This window comes from Mobula birostris, chromosome 12 (assembly GCF_030028105.1).
Source record: "Mobula birostris isolate sMobBir1 chromosome 12, sMobBir1.hap1, whole genome shotgun sequence".
Taxonomy (NCBI): Eukaryota; Metazoa; Chordata; class Chondrichthyes; order Myliobatiformes; family Myliobatidae; genus Mobula; species Mobula birostris.
This window is the reverse complement of record NC_092381.1, coordinates 73,386,339-73,407,872: the sequence shown is the minus strand read 5'-3', so window position 1 is coordinate 73,407,872 and position 21,534 is coordinate 73,386,339. Positions and strand designations below refer to the sequence as shown.

The following is a 21,534-nucleotide window of genomic DNA, read 5'->3' as shown; positions in this document are numbered from 1 at the left end:
AAGGTGCTGAGGAAGAGGATTTCTTGGAATGTATGCGGGATGGTTTTTTGAACCAACATGTCGAGGAACCGACTAGAGAGCAGGCTATTCTGGACTGGGTTTTGAGCAATGAGGAAGGGTTAATTAGCAATCTTGTCGTGAGAGGCCTCTTGGGTAAGAGTGACCATAATATGGTGGAATTCTTCATTAAGATGGAGACTGACATAGTTAGTTCAGAAACAGAGGTTCTGAACTTAAAGAGGGGTAACTTTGAAGGTATGAGACGTGAATTAGCTAAGATAGACTGGCAAATGACACTTAAAGGATTGACGGTGGATATGCAATGGCAAGCATTTAAAGGTTGCATGGATAAACTGCAACAAATGTTCATCCCAGTTTGGCAAAAGAATAAATCAAGGAAGGTAGTGCACTCGTGGCTGACAAGAGAAATTAGGGATAGTATCAATTCCAAAGAAGCGGCATACAAATTAGCCAGAGAAAGTGGCTCACCTGAGGACTGGGAGAAATTCAGAGTTCAGCAGAGGAGGACAAAGGGCTTAATTAGGAAGGGGAAAAAAGATTATGAGAGAAAACTGGCAGGCAACATAAAAACGGACTGTAAAAGCTTTTATAGATATGTAAAAAGGAAAAGACTGGTAAAGACAAGTGTAGGTCCCCTGCAGGCAGAAACAGGTGAATTGATTATGGGGAGCAAGGACATGGCAGACCAATTGAATAATTACTTTGGTTCTGTCTTCACTAAGGAGGACATAAATAATCTTCCAGAAATAGTAGGGGACAGAGGGTCCAGTGAGATGGAGGAACTGAGCGAAATACATGTTAGTAGGGAAGTGGTGTTAGGTAAATTGAAGGGATTGAAGGCAGATAAATCCCCAGGGCCAGATGGTCTGCATCCCAGGGTGCTTAAGGAAGTAGTCCAAGAAATAGTGGATGCATTAGTGATAATTTTTCAAAACTCGTTAGATTCTGGACTAGTTCCTGAGGATTGGAGGGTGGCTAATGTAACTCCACTTTTTAAAAAAGGAGGGAGAGAGAAACCGGGGAATTATAGACCGGTTAGCCTAACGTCGGTGGTGGGGAAACTGCTGGAGTCAGTTATCAAGGATGTGATAACAGCACATTTGGAAAGCGGTGAAATGATCAGACAAAGTCAGCATGGATTTGTGAAAGGAAAATCATGTCTGACGAATCTCAGAATTTTTTGAGGATGTAACTAGTAGAGTGGATAGGGGAGAACCAGTGGATGTGGTATATTTGGATTTTCAGAAGGCTTTTGACAAGGTCCCACACAGGAGATTAGTGTGCAAACTTAAAGCACATGGTATTGGGGGTAAGGTATTGGTGTGGGTGGAGAGTTGGTTAGCAGACAGGAAGCAAAGAGTGGGAATAAACGGGACCTTTTCAGAATGGCAGGCGGTGACTAGTGGGGTACCGCAAGGCTCAGTGCTGGGACCCCAGTTGTTTACAATATATATTAATGACTTGAATGAGGGAATTAAATGCAGTATCTCCAAGTTTGCGGATGACACGAAGCTGGGTGGCAGTGTTAGCTGTGAGGAGGATGCTAAGAGGATGCAGGATGACTTGGATAGGTTGGGTGAGTGGGCAAATTCATGGCAGATGCAATTTAATGTGGATAAATGTGAAGTTATCCACTTTGGTGGCAAAAATAGGAAAACAGATTATTATCTGAATGGTGGCTGATTAGGAAAAGGGGAGGTGCAACGAGACCTGGGTGTCATTATACACCAGTCATTGAAAGTGGGCATGCAGGTACAGCAGGCGGTGAAAAAGGCGAATGGTATGCTGGCATTTATAGCGAGAGGATTTGAGTACAGGAGCAGGGAGGTACTACTGCAGATGTACAAGGCCTTGGTGAGACCACACCTGGAGTATTGTGTGCAGTTTTGGTCCCCTAATCTGAGGAAAGACATCCTTGCCATAGAGGGAGTACAGAGAAGGTTCACCAGATTGATTCCTGGGATGGCAGGACTTTCATATGAAGAAAGACGGGATGAACTGGGCTTGTACTCGTTGGAATTTAGAAGATTGAGGGGGGATCTGATTGAAACGTATAAGATCCTAAAGGGATTGGACAGGCTAGATGCAGGAAGATTGTTCCCAATGTTGGGGAAGTCCAGAACGAGGGGTCACAGTTTGAGGATAGAGGGGAAGCCTTTTAGGACCGAGATTAGGAAAAACTTCTTCACACAGAGAGTGGTGAATCTGTGGAATTCTCTGCCACAGGAAACAGTTGAGGCCAGTTCATTGGCTATATTTAAGAGGGAGTTTGATATGGCCCTTGTGGCTACGGGGGTCAGGGGGTATGGAGGGAAGGCTGGGGCGGTGTTCTGAGTTGGATGATCAGCCATGATCATAATAAATGGCGGTGCAGGCTCGAAGGGCCGAATGGCCTACTCCTGCACATATTTTCTATGTTTCTATGTTTCTATGTAAACCAGAGGTCCATGAGCCAATAGTCATTAGAGGATCAGACGTGGAGGGGATCAGTAACTTTAAAATCCTGGATGTCACTATCTCAGACAACCTGTCCTGGACCCATCATATAAATATTATTGCCAAGAAAACATGACAGCACCTTTACTTCCTCAGAAGTCTGTGAGGTTCAACATGTCATCAAAAACCTTGGCAAACTTCTATAGATGTGTGGTGGAAAATGTGATGACTGGCTGCATTATGGCTGGTATGAGAACACCAATGCCTTTGAGTGGAAAATCCTTCAAAAGGTAGTGGATTTGGCCCAGTACATCACGGGTAAAAATCCTCCCAACCATTGATCACATTTACATGAAATATTACATAGAAAAGCAGCATCAGTCATCAGAGATCCTCACCAACCAGGCCATGTTCTTTTCTCACTGCTGCTGTCAGGTAGAAGGTACAGGTGCCTCAGGACTCTCAGCACCAAGTTCAAAAACAGTTACTATCTCTCAACCATCAGGCTCTCGAACAAAAGGGGATAGCTACTCTCATTTACTTGTCGTATTGTTATTTCACACTTGTTATTTATTACTATTACTTGCGTCTGCATTTGCACAGTTTGCTTTCAGTTAAAAATTCCTGATGTTTACAGTTACTGTTCTATAGATTTGCTAAGTACGCCTGCAGAAAATGAATCTCAGGGTTGTATGTGGTGACATGTATGTAATCTGAATATAAATTTTGACTTTACTAGTTTACTTTGTAATGATTAATTCCTGCTCATTATGTTTATTGGCTATCAGTCTGTTCGAGCCTGAAGCAACTTTCACCAAGGTCAGGACTCATCTTCATTTTCCTGCACTATGCCCATAGCCTTTGTTGAATTGTTCTTATTATAAAGGAATCAATCTCTGATTTGAATGAACACATTGGCCAGCCTCCACTGCCCTCTAGTTAGACAATTGCAGAAGATTCACCACCCTGTATCTGAAGGCATTTGTCTTCACCGCTGCTCTCTGACATTTCAAAGTACAAAGTAAATTTATTATCAAAGTACCTATATGTCACTATATACAATCTTGAGATTAATTTTCTTCCAGGCATACTCAGTAAATCCAAGAACCATAATAGATTCAATGAAAGACCGCACCCAACCAACATGGGCAATCAATGTGCAAATACAAAAGAAAAATAGAAGATATCATAATAAGTAAATAAACAATATATATCACGAACATGAGATGAAGAAACCTTGAAAGTGAGTCCATAAATTGTGGGAACAGTACAGTGATGGGGCAAGAGAAGTTGAGTGAAGTTATCCTCTCTGCTTCAAGAGCCTGATGGTTGAAGGGTAATAACTGTTCCTGAACCCAGTGGTGTGAGCCCTGAGGTCCTGTACCTCCTTCCTAATGGCAGCAGTGAGAAGAGAGCATGATCTGGCTGGTGGGGGTCCCTGATGATGGATGCTGTTTTCCTGTAACAATGCTCCATGCAGATGTGCTCAGTGGTGTGGAGGGCTTTACCTGTGATGGACTGGGCCGTATCCACTACTTTTTGTAGGATGTTCTGTTCAAAGACTCCCAGTGTTTCACTACCAGGCTGTGATGCAGCCAGTCAATATACACTCCATAGCAGTTAGCCTAAGTTTTAGATGTCATGTCAAATCTTTGCAAACTTCTAATGGTGCTGCTGTGCTTTCTTTGTATTGGCACTTAGGTCTGGGCCCAGGTCAGATCCTCTGAAATGATAACATAGGAATTTAAAGTGGCTGAACCTCCCCACCTCTGGTCCTTCGATGAGGACTAGCTCATGGACCTCTGGTTTCCTCCTATTGAACTTAATACAGTCATCAGTTTCTTGGTCTTGCTGACATTGAGTAAGAGGTTGTTGCTGTGGCACCGCTCAGACAGATTTTCAATCTCCTTCCTATGTGCTGATTCATCTCCACCATTGGTTTCTCTTCACCTCAGTCTTAAATGCTCTATGCCTCCATCTGCTACTGTGACTCTACTCTGCCATTCTCAACCAAGGGAAACATCTCCCATGCAAAAACCACAAGGAGTCCTGAAAGAATTTTATACATTTCAATGAGATTACATCTCGTTCTTACACACTTTAAAAGATATAGGTCATGTCTCCTCAATCCCTCATGAAAGGACATCTCAGGTATCAACATGTTCACTCTCTGTGGAACTACCTTTAAGCAAATATAAAGATGAAAACTGTGCACAGAAATCCAAATGCTGACATACCAAAACTGTAACAGCCTCAGACAACCGGTCCCTGTGAGGATGAGAGTGGGGCTGTGGAAAAAGTGAGGATCCAAACTGTGGCACAGTTGCTCAGGGAGCCATGAGGGGGGAGGAAGACAAATGTAGTTGTAATTGGGGATAGTATAATCAGGGAAGTACCTGCATCAACAGTCAAGAGTCCTAAAGGCTGTTTTATCTGCCTGGTGCCCAGGTTTGAACATCTAAACTGACCTGCAGAGGAATTTGGAGTGGGAGGGGAAAGATCAAGTTGTTGCAATCTATGTGGCAAGGGAGAGGAAATTATAGGCCAGTTAGTCTGGCTTCAGTGGTTGGTAAGATGTTAGAGCCCATGAGTAAAGATGAGGTTTCAGGGTACCTGGGGCACACAATAAAATAGGCTGAAGTCAGCATACAACATAGGATATTGGAATGAGAACACAGGAACAGGTCATTCAGCCCACAATACTGTGCCAAACCAGCTAAAAAGCAAACCAAAAACACCCGAACACCAATCCCTCCTACCTACACAAAGCCCATATCCTTCCATCTTCCTTACATCCATGTGTCTATCCAAATGCCTCTTAAGAGTCTCTAATGTATTTGCCATTACAGGCAGTGCATTCCAGCCAGCCACCACTCTCTGAGTAAAAACCTTAACTCTCACATCCCCCTTGAACATACCCCCGCTGGTATTAGATATTTCAAACCTGGGAAACAGATAGTCTATCCACTCTAACTATGCCTTTCATAATCTTATAAACCTCTATCACATCTCCCCTCAGCCTCCGGCACTCCAGAGAAAACAACCCAGTTTTAGCCAGCCTCTCATGATAGCACATGCACTCTAAAGCAGCCATCGTCCTGGTGAACCTCTTCTGCACCCTCACCAAAGCCTCAACATCTTTCCTATAGTGGGGCAACCAGAAATGTACCCAATACTCCAGAAATGGCTTAACCAGAGTTTTATAAAGTTTCAACATAACTTCTTGACTTGGAACACAATGCCTCAACTAATAAAGGCAAGCATTCTACAAGTCTTCTTCATCACCATAGCAACCTGTGCAGCCACTTTCAAAGAGCTATGGACTTGGATCCCAAGATCTCTCTGCTCGGCAATACTGCTAAAGACCTTGCCCTAAATAGTGTAACGTCTCCTTGCATTTGTCCTACCAAGGTGCATCACCTCACATTTATCTGGGTAAACTCCGTCTGCCATTTCTCAGCCCATATCTGCAACTGATCTATATCATGCTGTATTCTTTTGCCAGTCTTCTACACTATACACAACTCCACCAATCTTGGTATCCACAAACTTACTAACCCACCCATCTACATTTTCATCCAGGTCATTTATGTATATCACAAAGAACGGAGGCTCCAGCACAGATCCCTGCGGAACACCGCTAAGTACAGACCTCCAGCTCGAATAAGCCCCTTCAACCACTACCCTGTCTTCTATGTGCAAGCCAGTTCTGCATCCAAACAGACAATTCACCATGGACCCCATGCTTCTTAATCTTCTGGACAAGCCTCCCATGAGGGACTTTGTCAAACGCCTTACTAAAATCCATGTGGACAACATCCACTGCCCCACTCCCATCAATCTCACTCATCACCTTGTCAAAAACTCAATTAAGTTGGTAAGTCCCGCACAAACCCATGGAAGCTCTCCCTAATTATGCCATGGGTTTACAAACACATATATCTTATCCCTAAATATTTTCCCCAGCAATTTCCCTACAAGTGATGTGAAACTCACTAGTCTATAGTTCCAAGGATTTCCCCTTCTTAAATAGAGGTACAACATTAGCCACTCACCAGTCCTCCGGTACCTCACCTGTGAAGGTATTGGTGAAGGCACCAGCAATCTCGTTTCTTGTCTCCTTCAATAATCTGGGATAAATTCCATCAGGCCCTGGCGATTTATGCACCTTAATACTCATTAGGAGGCCTAACACTTACACCTCCTTGAACTCTAAACACCCTGGCGTATTTATACATTCAGTACTGACCTCCTGGTCCTCCATATCCTTTTCCTTGGTAAATACTGAAGCAGAATAACTCATGAATTACTTCAATCACATTCTTTCCATCCAATCAAATGTTCTCCCCTTTATCCTTGAGTGGTCCACACTCTCCCTGGTTATCCTCTCGTTCTTGATCTATAGATAAAATGCCTTAGTATTCACCTTCAATCCTACTTCCCAAGGACTTTACATGGTCCCTCCTGGCTTTCCTAATTCCCTTCTTTAGTTCTTTTCTGGCTTCTTTCTACTCTTCATGTCTTTGATTTGATCCTAACTTCCAAAGCTTTACATAGTTCTCCCTTTTCTTCCTGACTATATTCAACACCTCTCTGGAACCTGTTGCTACCACCTGTCTTCCCCATATTTCCACAATTTCTGGAAAGATTGCCAGAATCCTGGAGAAATACCAGATTAGTACCATCAACAAACCAGTAAAAAAGCTCAAATCTCAGCTTATACGGATCAAAGATGACCTGGGACTCTGGTCGGCTGGCATTTACAGGGTTCCCTGTGAATGCAGAGCAGTGTATAACGGCCAGATGGGATGCACAGTGGAAACCCACATCAAGGAGCACAGGAACTGTATCAATTGGCAGTAGCAGAACATTGCATTTGCAATGGCCGTAGGATTGACTTTGACGGTGCAAAACTACTGTGCCATGCCAATGGGTTCTGGTGTGCCTGGTAAAGGGAGTCATTGAAATATAACTAAAGAAAAAGAACTTTAACAAAGATGAAGGTCTCGCTCTAAGTAAGAACTGTAATTTGATTGTAAACAAGGTGGGAGAGCGGAAACCTGATTGGATAAGCACTAAGCAATCAGGAGGGACGGACTGAGGGGGTATAAATACCACCGGATTTGACATGTCCAGGCATCATCCCTGATGGAGATGGAAGAATTTTTCAATGAAACGTCAGTTATAATTGATGCCTGTACCCAGCTAGAAGCCCAAGAAGAGTTTGTTCAAATCAATACTTTTATGTTTCATGTCCCAAAGTACAAGCTGTCCTTGAGATACAAACACACAACTTATGGCTGCCGTTACATACAGATAAGGTCCCATAATATTATTAAATTCTAAAGCCTATACTGTATATACACATACATTCATTCCTATAAATGCCAGTATCAGTTTCCTCTTTCTCTCCACTTTAAATAATCGTTCTTTCTTATCAGTCTTGTGTGCTTTTGATATCATTCATTTCAATACTATAGAAGTATGGTTACTGTATTGAGTGTTTTTTTTATGCATTTGGTAAATTGGTTTGTTGTTGTCATGTGTTCCAAGGTACAATGAAAATCTTGCATTGCATGCAATTCATACAGATCAGCTCACTACAATAGTGCATTGAGGTAGTACGAGGTAAAGCAATAACTGAGTGCAGAATAAAGTGTTACAGTCACAGAGAAAATGCAGGGCATGTAGACAGTAACGTGTAAGGTCGTAGCAAGGCTGATGGTGAGCAAGAATATCCATCTTATCAATAGTCTTGTAACAGTGAGATAGAAGCTGTCTTTGAGTCTAGTGGCACGTGCTTTCAGATTTTTGTATCTTCTGCCTGATGGGAGGGGGAAGAAGAGAGAAAGGAGTAAGAGAAGGTCTTTGATTATTCTAGCTGCTTTACCAAGGCAGTGAGAAGCAAAAAGTGTCCATGGAAAGAAGATTGGTAACCAACACACAGAAGTCTCTATAATTTCTTGCAGTCACTGGCAGAGCATTTGCCATAGCAAGTCTTGAGGCATCTGGATTGGAATCTTGCTATGGAGCAAAAATAAAAATTGGTGAGGATCAAAGGGGACGTGGCAAATTTGTTTACCCTCCTGAGGAAGTGGAGGTGCTGGTGAGCTTTCTTTGCTGTGGCATCATTGTAGTTGGACAGCCTACTGGTGATGTTCACACAGAGATACTCGACGCTCTCAACCCTTTCAACCTCTGCACCACTGATGTAAACAGAAGCAGGTACGCCACCCCTTTCCTGAATTCAATGACCAATTCCTTAGTTTTACAGACACTGAGGGCAAGATTGTTGTCATGACATCATGTCACTAGGATCTCGCTGTCTCTCCTGTACTCCAACTTATCATTACTTCAATACAGCCCACTATGGTGGTATCATCTGCCAGCTTAGAGTTAAACCAGAGTCTGGAGAAATAGTTGTGAGTGCACGGAGAGTAGAGTAGGGGACCATGGACACAGCCATCTGGGGCACCAGGTTTAAGAATAATCATGGCAGAGGTGTTGCTACTTATCTTTACTAGCTGTTGTCTGTTGATCAGGAAGTCAAGGATCCAGTTGCAAAGGCAAGTGTTGAATGCTAGGTCTAGGAGAGTGGAGATAAATTTTCTTGGAATTGCACTATGGAGGTGGGGCTGTAGTCAATAAACCATTGTCTACAATAAGTATCTTTACCGTTGAGATGTTGCAGAGCGTAGGACCAACAAGATGGTTCTGCCATAGACCTGTTTCTATTGTAGGCAAATTACAGTGGGTTGAGTTTGACTGGGAGGCTGGAGTTAACCGTATAACTATATAACAATTACAGCACGGAAACGGGCCATCACAGTCCTTCTAGTCCGTGCTGAACTCTTGCTCTCACCTAGTCCCACTGACTTGCACTCAGCCCATAACCCTCTATTTCTTTCCTGTCCATATACCTATCCAATTTAACTTTAAATGACAACATCGAACCTGCCTCAACCATTTCTGCTGGAAGCTTGTTCCACAGGGCTACCACTCTCTGAGTAAAGAAGTTCCCCCTCATGTGACCCCTAAAATTTTGCCCTTTAACTCTCAACTCATGTCCTCTTGTTTGAATCTCCCCCACTCTCAATGGAAAAAGCCTATCCACGTCAACTCTATCTATCCTTCTCATAATTTTAAATACCCCTATCAAGTCCCCCCTCAATCTTCTATGCTCCAAAGAATAAAGATCCAACTTGTTCAACCTCTCTCTGTAACTTAAGAGATGAAACCCAGGCAACATTCTAGTAAATCTCCTCTGTACTCTCTCAATTTTATTGACATCTTTCCTATAATTCGGTGACCAGAACTGTACACAATACTCCAAATTTGGCCTTACCAATGTATGCCACAACTAGCCTCTCAAAGCACTTCATGGGGGTGGATGTCAAAGCCACTGGGCAGTAGTTACAAAGGTATATTACCTTGTTTCCCTTAGGTACCAGGATGCTAATGATCTTTCCAACGTGAAAGAGCATGATCATGCCTAATCTTTCCCAGGACTCAGCTCATCTTTTGTGCAGGTTCCCATGGCCCTAAATTCTCTGATCTTTCAAAAATTCATATACTTCCTCTTTAAATATCTTCAGTAATCTACCTTTTAGGGTTTGGGATTGAGAATTCTAGAGAATCATCAACCTCTGCGAAAGAAATTATTATTCACCTCAATTTTAAACGACTCCCCTTTACTCTTGTTACTATATCCCCTCATTTGAAGCTCACCCTTGTACAGAATCATCTATCATTCCCCTTTAAGATTTAGTATGTTGCAATAAGATGACCCCTCATTCTTCTAAACTCCAGACAACACCAATCCAATCTCTTTAGCTGCTCACAACAGGGCAAACGTCCTACCCAAGGAATTAAATGAGTATATTCCTTTTACACTGCCTCCAGTGTTTTTACAGGCAGTCACCAGGTTACAGCAGGGTTTCATTCCTGAGAACTGTTCATAGCATAAACTGTTTGTAAGTTGGGAATAAACAGAAACAATTTTGACGGAGTGAGGGGGGTGGTGACAAGAGGGACCCTTTTCCAATTCAGCAGAAGATTCATTTAGTTTAATTTGCATCATATAGTTTAGTTGGTGCTGAAATGTGATTTGTTGAAGAGATTTCTGCTACGATATTACTTCAAAACACAATTGTTTTTATAAGTTTTATAACCAAAGTGCAGTTGTTCCTTGTGTGTTTAAAGTAACCATAGTAACTGCAGTTCAGTCTACACCTCCAAACATGTGATACTTTGCCTCAAGTTGTTACCTTTGTATGTGAGCTTGGAGAGGGGGGCATCCGTAAATTATTCACCATACAATCAATCTATTTAAGGACCCTCAGTCTCTATAATTTCAGTGCATAGAGATGTTGAATATTAAAAGACCTAGTTAGGATGAACATAGAGAGGATGTTTCCTATAATGAGGGAGTCCAGGACCAGAGAGCACTGCCTCAGAATGGAAGAATGTCTCTTTAGAACAGAGATGAGTAAGAATTTCCTTACCAGAGAATGGAGAATCTGTGCAATTCATTGTCATGGATGGCCAAATCATTGGGTATATTTAAAGGGAAGGGTGATAGGCTCTTGATTAGTAAGGGCATCAAAGGTTATGGGGAGAAAGCCAGGAAAATGGAATTGAGAGGGATAATAAATCAGCCATGACAGAATGGCAGTGCAGACTTGATGGGCTGAATGGCTTAATTCTGCTCCTGTGTCTTATAAACAGTATTTGTCTCCAAAATTACAGCGGCTGATTGAACAATACCACTCCCTCCCAGAAAATTTCTAACACTTATGTCTATACTTTGCACATCATACTGAGGGATTGGAGCAGGGGGCAGGGATTCAAGTTTTTGGATCATTGGGACCTCTCTTGGCGCAGGCGTGACCTGTACAAAAAGGACGGGTTGCACTTGAATCCTAGAGGGACCAATATCCTGGCAGGGAGATTAGCGGGGGCTACTGAGGTGACTTTAAACTAGAATGGTTGGGGGATGGGAATCAAATTAAAGAGGTCAGGCGTGAGGAGGTTAGTTCACTACAGGGGGATGGGAACCAGTGCAGAGAGACAGAGGGGTGTAAAGTGAGGGTAGAAACGAAAAGTACTATGGCGAAAAGTAAAAGTGGCAGGCCGACAAATCCAGGGCAAGCATTAAAAAGGGCCACTTTTCAGCATAATTGTATAAGGGCTAAGAGAGTTGTAAAAGAGCGCCTGAAGGCTTTGTGTGTCAATGCAAGGAGCATTCGTAATAAGGTGGATGAATTGAAAGTGCAGATTGTTATTAATGATTATGATATAGTTGGGATCACAGAGACATGGCTCCAGGGTGACCAGGGATGGGAGCTCAACGTTCAGGGATATTCAATATTCAGGAGGGATAGACATGAAGGAAGGGGAGGTGGGGTGGCATTGCTGGTTAAAGAAGAGATTAACGCAATAGAAAGGAAGGACATAAGCCGGGAAGATGTGGAATCGATATGGGTAGAGCTGCGTAACACTAAGGGGCAGAAGACGCTGGTGGGAGTTGTGTACAGGCCACCTAACAGTAGTAGTGAGGTCGGAGATGGTATTAAACAGGAAATTAGAAATGTGTGCAATAAAGGAACAGCAGTTATAATGGGTGACTTCAATCTACATGTAGATTGGGTGAACCAAATTGGTAAAGGTGCTGAGGAAGAGGATTTCTTGGAATGTATGCGGGATGGTTTTTTGAACCAATATGTCGAGGAACCGACTAGAGAGCAGGCTATTCTGGACTGGGTTTTGAGCAATGAGGAAGGGTTAATTAGCAATCTTGTCGTGAGAGGCCCCTTGGGTAAGAGTGACCATAATATGGTGGAATTCTTCATTAAGATGGAGGGTGACATAGTTAATTCAGAAACAGAGGTTCTGAACTTAAAGAGGGGTAACTTTGAAGGTATGAGACGTGAATTAGCTAAGATAGACTGGCAAATGACACTTAAAGGATTGACGGTGGATATGCAATGGCAAGCATTTAAAGGTTGCATGGATGAACTACAACAATTGTTCATCCCAGTTTGGCAAAAGAATAAATCAAGGAAGGTAGTGCACCCGTGGCTGACAAGAGAAATTAGGGATAGTATCAATTCCAAAGAAGAAGCATACAAATTAGCCAGAGAAAGTGGCTCACCTGAGGACTGGGAGAAATTCAGAGTTCAGCAGAGGAGGACAAAGGGCTTAATTAGGAAGGGGAAAAATGATTATGAGAGAAAACTGGCAGGAAACATAAAAACGGACTGTAAAAGCTTTTATAGATACGTAAAAAGGAAAAGACTGGTAAAGACAAATGTAGGTCCCCTGCAGGCAGAAACAGGTGAATTGATTATGGGGAGCAAGGACATGGCAGACCAATTGAATAATTACTTTGGTTCTGTCTTCACTAAGGAGGACATAAATAATCTTCCAGAAATAGTAGGGGACAGAGGGTCCAGTAAGATGGAGGAACTGAGCGAAATACATGTTAGTAGGGAAGTGGTGTTAGGTAAATTGAAGGGATTGAAGGCAGATAAATCCCCAGGGCCAGATGGTCTGCATCCCAGGGTGCTTAAGGAAGTAGCCCAAGAAATAGTGGATGCATTAGTGATAATTTTTCAAAACTCGTTAGATCCTGGACTAGTTCCTGAGGATTGGAGGGTGGCTAATGTAACTCCACTTTTTAAAAAAGGAGGGAGAGAGAAACCGGGGAATTATAGACCGGTTAGCCTAACGTCGGTGGTGGGGAAACTGCTGGAGTCAGTTATCAAGGATGTGATAACAGCACATTTGGAAAGCGGTGAAATGATTGGACAAAGTCAGCATGGATTTGTGAAAGGAAAATCATGTCTGACGAATCTCACAGAATTTTTTGAGGATGTAACTAGTAGAGTGGATAGGGGAGAACCAGTGGATGTGGTATATTTGGATTTTCAAAAGGCTTTTGACAAGGTCCCACACAGGAGATTAGTGTGCAAACTTAAAGCACACGGTATTGGGGGTAAGGTATTGGTGTGGGTGGAGAGTTGGTTAGCAGACAGGAAGCAAAGAGTGGGAATAAACGGGACCTTTTCAGAATGGCAGGCGGTGACTAGTGGGGTACCGCAAGGCTCAGTGCTGGGACCCCAGTTGTTTACAATGTATATTAATGACTTGGATGAGGGAATTAAATGCAGCATCTCCAAGTTTGCGGATGACACGAAGCTGGGTGGCAGTGTTAGCTGTGAGGAGAATGCTAAGGGGATGCAGGGTGACTTGGATAGGTTGGGTGAGTGGGCAAATTCATGGCAGATGCAATTTAATGTGGATAAATGTGAAGTTATCCACTTTGGTGGCAAAAATAGGAAAACAGATTATTATCTGAATGGTGGCCGATTAGGAAAAGGGGAGGTGCAACGAGACCTGGGTGTCATTATACACCAGTCATTGAAAGTGGGCATGCAGGTACAGCAGGCGGTGAAAAAGGTGAATGGTATGCTGGCATTTATAGCGAGAGGATTCGAGTACAGGAGCAGGGAGGTACTACTGCAGTTGTACAAGGCCTTGGTGAGACCACACCTGGAGTATTGTGTGCAGTTTTGGTCCCCTAATCTGAGGAAAGACATCCTTGCCATAGAGGGAGTACAAAGAAGGTTCACCAGATTGATTCCTGGGATGGCAGGACTTTCATATGAAGAAAGACTGGATGAACTGGGCTTGTACTCGTTGGAATTTAGAAGATTGAGGGGGGATCTGATTGAAACGTATAAGATCCTAAAGGGATTGGACAGGCTAGATGCAGGAAGATTGTTCCCGATGTTGGGGAAGTCCAGAACGAGGGGTCACAGTTTGAGGATAGAGGGGAAGCCTTTTAGGACCGAGATTAGGAAAAACTTCTTCACACAGAGAGTGGTGAATCTGTGGAATTCTCTGCCACAGGAAACAGTTGAGGTCAGTTCATTGGCTATATTTAAGAGGGAGTTAGATATGGCCCTTGTGGCTACGGAGGTCAGGGGGTATGGAGGGAAGGCTGGGGTGGGGTTCTGAGTTGGATGATCAGCCATGATCATAATAAATGGCGGTGCAGGCTCAAAGGGCCGAATGGCCTACTCCTGCACCTATTTTCTATGTTTCTATACAGTGATCCAGAACAGAAAAGGCCCTTTGGCACAATTTGTCCATGCCTACCTGAGCTAATCCCATTTGTCTTCATTTGGCCAATATCCCTCTGAACCATTACTATCCACATGCCTGTATAAATGTCCTTTTGTTAAGTACAGGCTCTCCTCAGGCTACAGCAGAGTTCTATTCCTGTGAACTGTTTATTACCTGAACAGTTTGCAAGTTGGAAATGCAATTGCTAACCAAGTTCCCATATACAAGAAGATGTCTGTTTAGTGTAAGAATACTTAGTGTAAGACTCACCGCTGCCAGTAAGGAGTTTGAATGTTCTCCCCATGACTGCGTGGGTTTCCTCTGGGTGCTCCAGTTTCCTCCCACAGTCCAAAGACATAACGGTTGGTAGGTTAATTGGTCATTGTAAATTGTCCTGTGATTAGGTTAGGATTAAACCTGGGCGATGTGGCTCGAGGGTTGGAAGGGCCTTTTCCCCGCTATATCTCAATAAATAAATGTGCACGTGAGATAAAATGTGTAGGCATAAAACGGAGACATTTGAGATGAATGCTGGAAGAGACTACATTTTAAAATCCCAAGGGAGGGAGAGGGGGAGGATGACCATAGAGTCTACTGGCTCAATGGATGGCCTTTTAGGACCAATGGGCACCGGCCTGGAGTGGGTTCATTTATTTGAGTTGCACAGCCCAGCAACTCCTGACTTAACCCTAGCCTAATCATGGGACAATTTACAATGATCAATTAACTTACAGTCTTTAGACCATGGGGAAAAAACTGGAGCACCCAGAGAAAACCCATGCATTCCACAGGGAGATGTAAAGACTCCTTACAGACGATGTCAGAATTGAACTCCAAAATCTGACACCGTGAGTTGTAATTGTGTTACACTAACTGCTACACTACCATGGTGCCCAAGACAAGGCAGATAATGTTTGAAAATACAATACTTATTTTAAAAGCAAAAGGAACAAATCAAAACGGTTTAAGCACAGCGTAATGCTTCCTATTTTCCCTGTAAAAACAAAACATAGGAAAAAAGTTTCAGCACATTTCTGCACTCTACACTGTAAAAGAAACAATGAAGCACTGCAAAACTGCAATAACCAAAATATAACACTGTTATCAAAACAGAAAGATCACTGCTATCAGGGAAGACTAAATGTAGGATAAGATTTTACCACTATGAAAGATGAATCTGGACCAAAGTAGTCCACTTAAATGAAAATCCGAAACTCGGCCATAAGTACTAGATTATTATTAATGAAGCAAATGCACAAATTTCAAGGTTGTCAAGACGAGGGGTGGTAGTGGGGACAAGCTCCCACTACCTAAAAGTGCTCCTCACTGCATGCGCCTCAAATAGCCTCTGACAACCAAGCCCAACTCCTGGCCTTCTCATGTGGCTTAGCCTCTAAGCCTGGCTGAACTGTTTCTACTGACAGGAGAAGGGGCGAAGGCGGGTCCTGGCGCCTTAAAACCAGTGCTTCGGGTAGATGGAGCTTGTCAGCCTGGGAAGTCAGTCCATCTAGAGAGGGAAAACTCTGGTCTCAAACCTCCACTGCCTTGCGGCCATACCCACTCATGGGAAAGGCTTTGGGAGTAAACCCTGAGGACAAATCCAGAGCTGGAGTCCCTAAGGCAGTCCGACATTTCCTTCAACCTCATTCTGGAAACTCCTACAACGCCACCAGTGCCAAGCTGTATCAGCCCCTGCCCTTCCCTTGGACAACATCGGTGGCGTGGAGAGGGGAGACTTGCAGCATGGGCAACTGCTGGTCTTCCATACAACCTTGCTCAGGCCTGCACCTTGGAGAGGAAAGACTTTCCAGGCGCAGATCCATGGTCTCGCAAGACTAACGGATACCACCACCACCACCACCAAATGCACAAATTAGAAATTGATTTCTGAAATGTTAATAGCAAACCACTGTTATAGATCAGACCTTGAAACACAACTCTTACATTATCCTGTGAGACAATAGAATATTTTAATTCCAGTTTATTTTCCAAAATGGACTGAACCTATAGCTATGGGTCAGAAATCATTTATGGGGGACCATGGTAGTAGGAGAGACCATCAGACTTGGGTTGTAGTTATCAATCAAAATGTGCAATGTTGGCCAGTGATGCTACGCCACAGATGTGGAGAGATAAAGTGTGCGTGCCGCTTTGTTTTCTGACGTCTGTGCACACAGACAGTAGCAAATCATTCTCATCTTATTCTTATCTGGAGAGCAAATGAAGAACGGGAAATCTTTACATCCACCTGAGAGAAGTCAGGGCTTAGTGTCTCTAAAAGATGTTGCCTAGCACACGTATGTCTGGAGAAGGCCTTGAACCACAGTCTTCTGATTGTGTGGCAAGACAGCGACCAGCTAAGCATACTGTCATTAGAAGGGCACAGGGGCGTCAGGGGTTTACATTGATGGGATTCAACCACCAGATAATTTAGAACAGATGCCTCAGATAATTCATCTACAAATACACTGTGGCCACTTTATTAGGTACACCTGTACACCTGCTGGTTAATACAAATATCTGGTCAGCCAATCATGTGGCAGCAACTCAGCCTGCATGAAAGCATGCAACTGTCGGTTAGAGCAAGCATCAGAATGGGGAAGAAATGTGATCGAAGTGACTTTTACAGGGGAGTGATTGTTGGTGCCGCACGGCGTGGTTTGAGTATCTCAGAAACTGCTGATCTCCTGGGATGTTCACGCACAGCAGACTCGAGTTTACCGAAAATGGTGCGGAAAATAGAATCCGGTTAGCGGCGGTTCTGTGAGCGAAAATATTTTGCAAATGAGAGAGGTTAGAAGAGAATGGCCAGACTGGTTCCAGCAGGCAGGAAGGCGACGGCAACCACGCGGTAAAACAGAAGAGCATCTCTGAATGCAGAACAGGTCAATCCTTGACGTGGATGGGCTACAGCAGAAGACCACGAACGTACACCCAGTGGCTACACTATTAGCATACATTGCCAAGGGCGACTATTGGCTGAAGCAAACTACTCAAAATTAGGTATAATCTTTCAGACTCGAAACAGTATTTCACTTCAGAACATCAAGATTTTGCTCCAACAAAACAAAAGTGTCGCCAGCCCGCTGTAGGATGTAATAAGGCAAACGGGTGCAAATACCAAAATCGGACTGTGGTGTGTCATTGGTTAAATTGCGTAAAAGGGGCGGTGTCAGACTTCAGGATTTGTAGTTATTTCGCGCAGTAAGGCAGTTCTTATAAAGTGATATTTCGGATGTTTGTCCACAGTGAAACTGTACGCCGCTTTCGCACAAATCTGGTTCCAAACTGATGCTGGGGAAATCCATCAAATAATGAGCACTGGAGGATTGACTTATGTGCTGCTTGTCTGCATTACAAACGTGAGTTACAGCGTGCGCACATTGGAAAGATAAGTTTCAAGTTTCGATAAATAAAGTTACTTTGCCAACTATCCAATTGGTATGGTTTCTGACAGCACTTCTGTAACATATGATGAAATTGTTTTAATATTCCGATAATAATTAGTTTTTTTTTGCCTGAAAGGACCGCTGAGGACTTTAAATATATACATGTGAATGTTAATGTACCAGGACGTCTCAGTTGGCTATCAAAAGGGACCCTTTTGAGTAGATGCTGCATGTTAGAACAGTGGTTCTTTCAATAGCTGTCAGCGTACCCCAGGCGGGAGCTCTGAATCAATGGGGAGATTCAAAAAGGGAAATTTGAAATAGAAACGTGATATTTAAATTCTATGGCAAAAGCCATGGCAAGATTAAAACTCGCGAAAAAAATGCTCCATCCTGTTGTCACACTTTTGTGTCTGACCCCTTTTGAGTGGGAGGGAGATAGTAGGAAGATAATTATTTGTTTTTTTTAAAAAACGAGATTCCTTTATTTTAACTGTAACATTCTTTGAGCCGTATTAGAAAAATGAAAACAGTATCATAATGAATTCTGTGCTTTTATTCTGTTCAATTTTTTTCCAGATGTCCTTGGCAAGCGTGGGTAAGATGATTCTTCTTTCAATAGATACTCGTAATTATTGCTGTCTAATGGAACTGTATTCTATGAAGAGCAGATAAATCGCATGAAGTCACGCGGTACTCCAGCTACAAACGAAAAATATGGCTTTGTCCGTAGTATATTAAAGGATAAACTTAAAGATTAAAAATATTTACATAGCCAGCAATAATCTCAATTGTAGTATAGAGTATTACTTGTGCACGTCTGCATTTACTACCCACACAAACAGCGACCAGATTACAAAAACACACTCGTTAATCCGTATCCTTTCTTTTTAAGATTTCACCCTATCGATTTACACCGTGACTTCCAGGAGTATTTCAGCTCGCTGGAGCCAATGCGTAGGAGCACATTCCTACAAGCTTTCCGCAGCTTCCAATACTGCCACGCAACAGCCCGTATTTGTTCTCTTCGACAATCGATTTGTTCTCGGTACTGTGTCCAACCTGTTGCCTGCAACTCAGTACAATATCAAAGTAGAGGCTTTTGATTCAAGCGGGAACGTACTGGCTGAAGCTGAACTACAACACCAGACAGGCGAGTTTTACAAAATTATATTCCACTCCTTCAAATCCGTGTGACTTTACCTGTAACTTCCTGTCACGGCAAAGGTGAGATCGATTATTTTTGCAGAAACCAAGCGGCAACTTCAGGGGAGAGCAAATGCAAAGTCAAGGGCAGAAATCTCAATGAATTTTTTACTTGTTTGTCTTGTCGGGAATAGGTTTGAAAGATTTGCACTTGGGTAGAAATGAATTAAATTTCCTGCAGAAAGTTTCTTGTCAGTTTTATGTCCTTGTATAAGTATTACTTATTGCCAATCAACATCCAAGAACTAAAAATTTAATAATAATAATAATATCGTCTTTCAATTGGTGGAAATATGAAAATATAGGATTTTTTCAACTTTCATTCATTTTTAATCAAATCTTTCCATGTCGCTTCTAGTTTCAATTACCTTACCTGATTTAACGATTTAGTTTCATGATCTTCAATCTGATTTGTGAGGGTCAGGCACAGTTGTCAGTTTCTCTCACCTCAAGACAAAGAGTGCACATTAGTCTTGTTTTACCATTACCAGTGCTTAATTATTGTAACTTTCATATAAAAAAATTAAACAAAAATGAAAGAGAAGGGTAAATAACAACAGATTTCAATTCACTCCTACAGAAAATAATGGTTCAAAATATTTTAATGGTGACTTATTTTACTGTGATTGCGCTCGTTCATTCTCCTTTTTCAAAGTTCGTTGTTGAATCTTAAAGCTATAAGTTGTGATAATTATTTACAAAACATTTAAAAAATTATGATTCCTTTATTCAATACAAAATATTAAACTAGTTATCTTAAATAAGCTAGTAAATGTACACGAATGGCAAAAAATGAAAACAAATAATTGCTTATTAATACAGATACCGTAATACTAATTTCTGAACTATGGAACTATATTCATTATTAAAATCACAAAATGTACAGTAAGGGATTATTTGAAACCATAAATTTACATTGCTGAGGTCTGCTCGCACTAGTTTAAGGGAGGTAATAAATTATTTTCTATATAGGCACTACTGTATCCTCTAAAATGGAGTTATGAGGGGTATTTCAGAAAATTTCATAGCCTGAATGACTATACTCAAATATCTAAATTACTCAGCTTTTTTTCTGATTTCACTATTTGGAAGTTGCTGGTGATTTACCTTTTCTTAAGGCTCTGTGTGAGTGTAAGGTTCTGATATTACTTTCTGGACCAACGGTAACAGGTACGTGACTGGAGACCCAACCTTGGAGTCCAAAAAGATTTCCTGAGAACGAACGCAAACACGAGGAAATCTGCAGATGCTGGGATTTCAAGCAACATACATAAAAGTTGCTGGTGAACGCAGCAGGCCAGGCAGCATCTCTAGGAAGAGGTACAGTCGACGTTTTGGGCCGAGACCCTTCATCAGGACTAACGTAAAGAAGAACTAGTAAGAGATTTGAAAGTGGGAGGGGGAGGGGAAGATCCGAAATGATAGGAGAAGACAGGAGGGGGAGGGATGGAGACAAGAGCTGGACAGGTGATTGGCAAGAGGGAATGAGAGGATCATGGGACGGGAGGCCTAGGGAGAAAGAAAGGGGTAGGGGGAAACCCAGAGGATGGGCAAGGGGTATAGTGAGAGGGACAGAGGGAGAAAAAAGGAGAGAGAGAAAAAGAATGTGTGTATATAAATAAATAAATAACGGATGGGATGCGAGGGGGAGGTGGGGCATTATCGGAAGTTAGAGAAGTCGATGTTCATGCCATCAGCTTGCAGGCTACCCAGACGGAATATAAGGTGTTGTTCCTGAGTGTGGCTTCATCTTTACAGTAGAGGAGGCCGTGGATAGACATATCAGAATGGGAATGGGACGTGGAATTAAAATGTGTGGCCACTGGGAGATCCTGCTTTCGCTGGCGGACAGAGCGTAAATGTTCAGCGAAACGATCTCTCAGTCTGCGTCGGGTCTCGCCAATATATAGAAGGCCGCATCGGGAGCACCGGACGCAGTATATCACCCCAGCCGATTCACAGGTGAGGTGTCGCCTCACCTGGAAGGACTGTTTGGGGCCCTGAATGGTGGTAAGGGAGGAAGTGTAAGGGCATGTGCAGCACTTGTTCCGCTTACAAGGATAAGTGCCAGGAGGGAGATCGGTGGGGAGGGATGGGGGGGGGGGGGACGAATGGACAGGAAGTCGCGTAGGGAGCGATCCCTGCGGAAAGCGGGGGGGGGGGGGAGGGGAAGATGTGCTTAGTGGTGGGATCCCGTTGGAGGTGGCGGAAGTTTCGGAGAATTATATGTTGGACCCGGAGGCTGGTGGGGTGGTAGGTGAGGTCAAGGGGAGCCCTATTTCTAGTGGGGTGGCGGGAGGATGGAGTGAGAGAGAAATGGGGGAGATGCGTTTGAGAGCAGAGTTGATGGTGG

At 43.0% G+C, this 21,534-nt stretch overlaps 1 protein-coding gene across 1 annotated transcript in view; it reads left to right on the top strand.

The window, feature by feature from the left end:
- The window catches only part of LOC140206053 (fibronectin type III domain-containing protein 7-like), a 42,801-nt gene that overhangs the window by 2,211 nt on the left and 19,056 nt on the right, over positions 1–21,534 (top strand). The window contains exons 2-4 of the mRNA XM_072274128.1: positions 17,836–17,948; positions 18,555–18,573; positions 18,871–19,128. Of these exons, the coding sequence (XP_072130229.1) occupies positions 17,836–17,948; positions 18,555–18,573; positions 18,871–19,128 (390 nt within the window). The remainder of the gene's footprint in view (positions 1–17,835; positions 17,949–18,554; positions 18,574–18,870; positions 19,129–21,534) is intronic.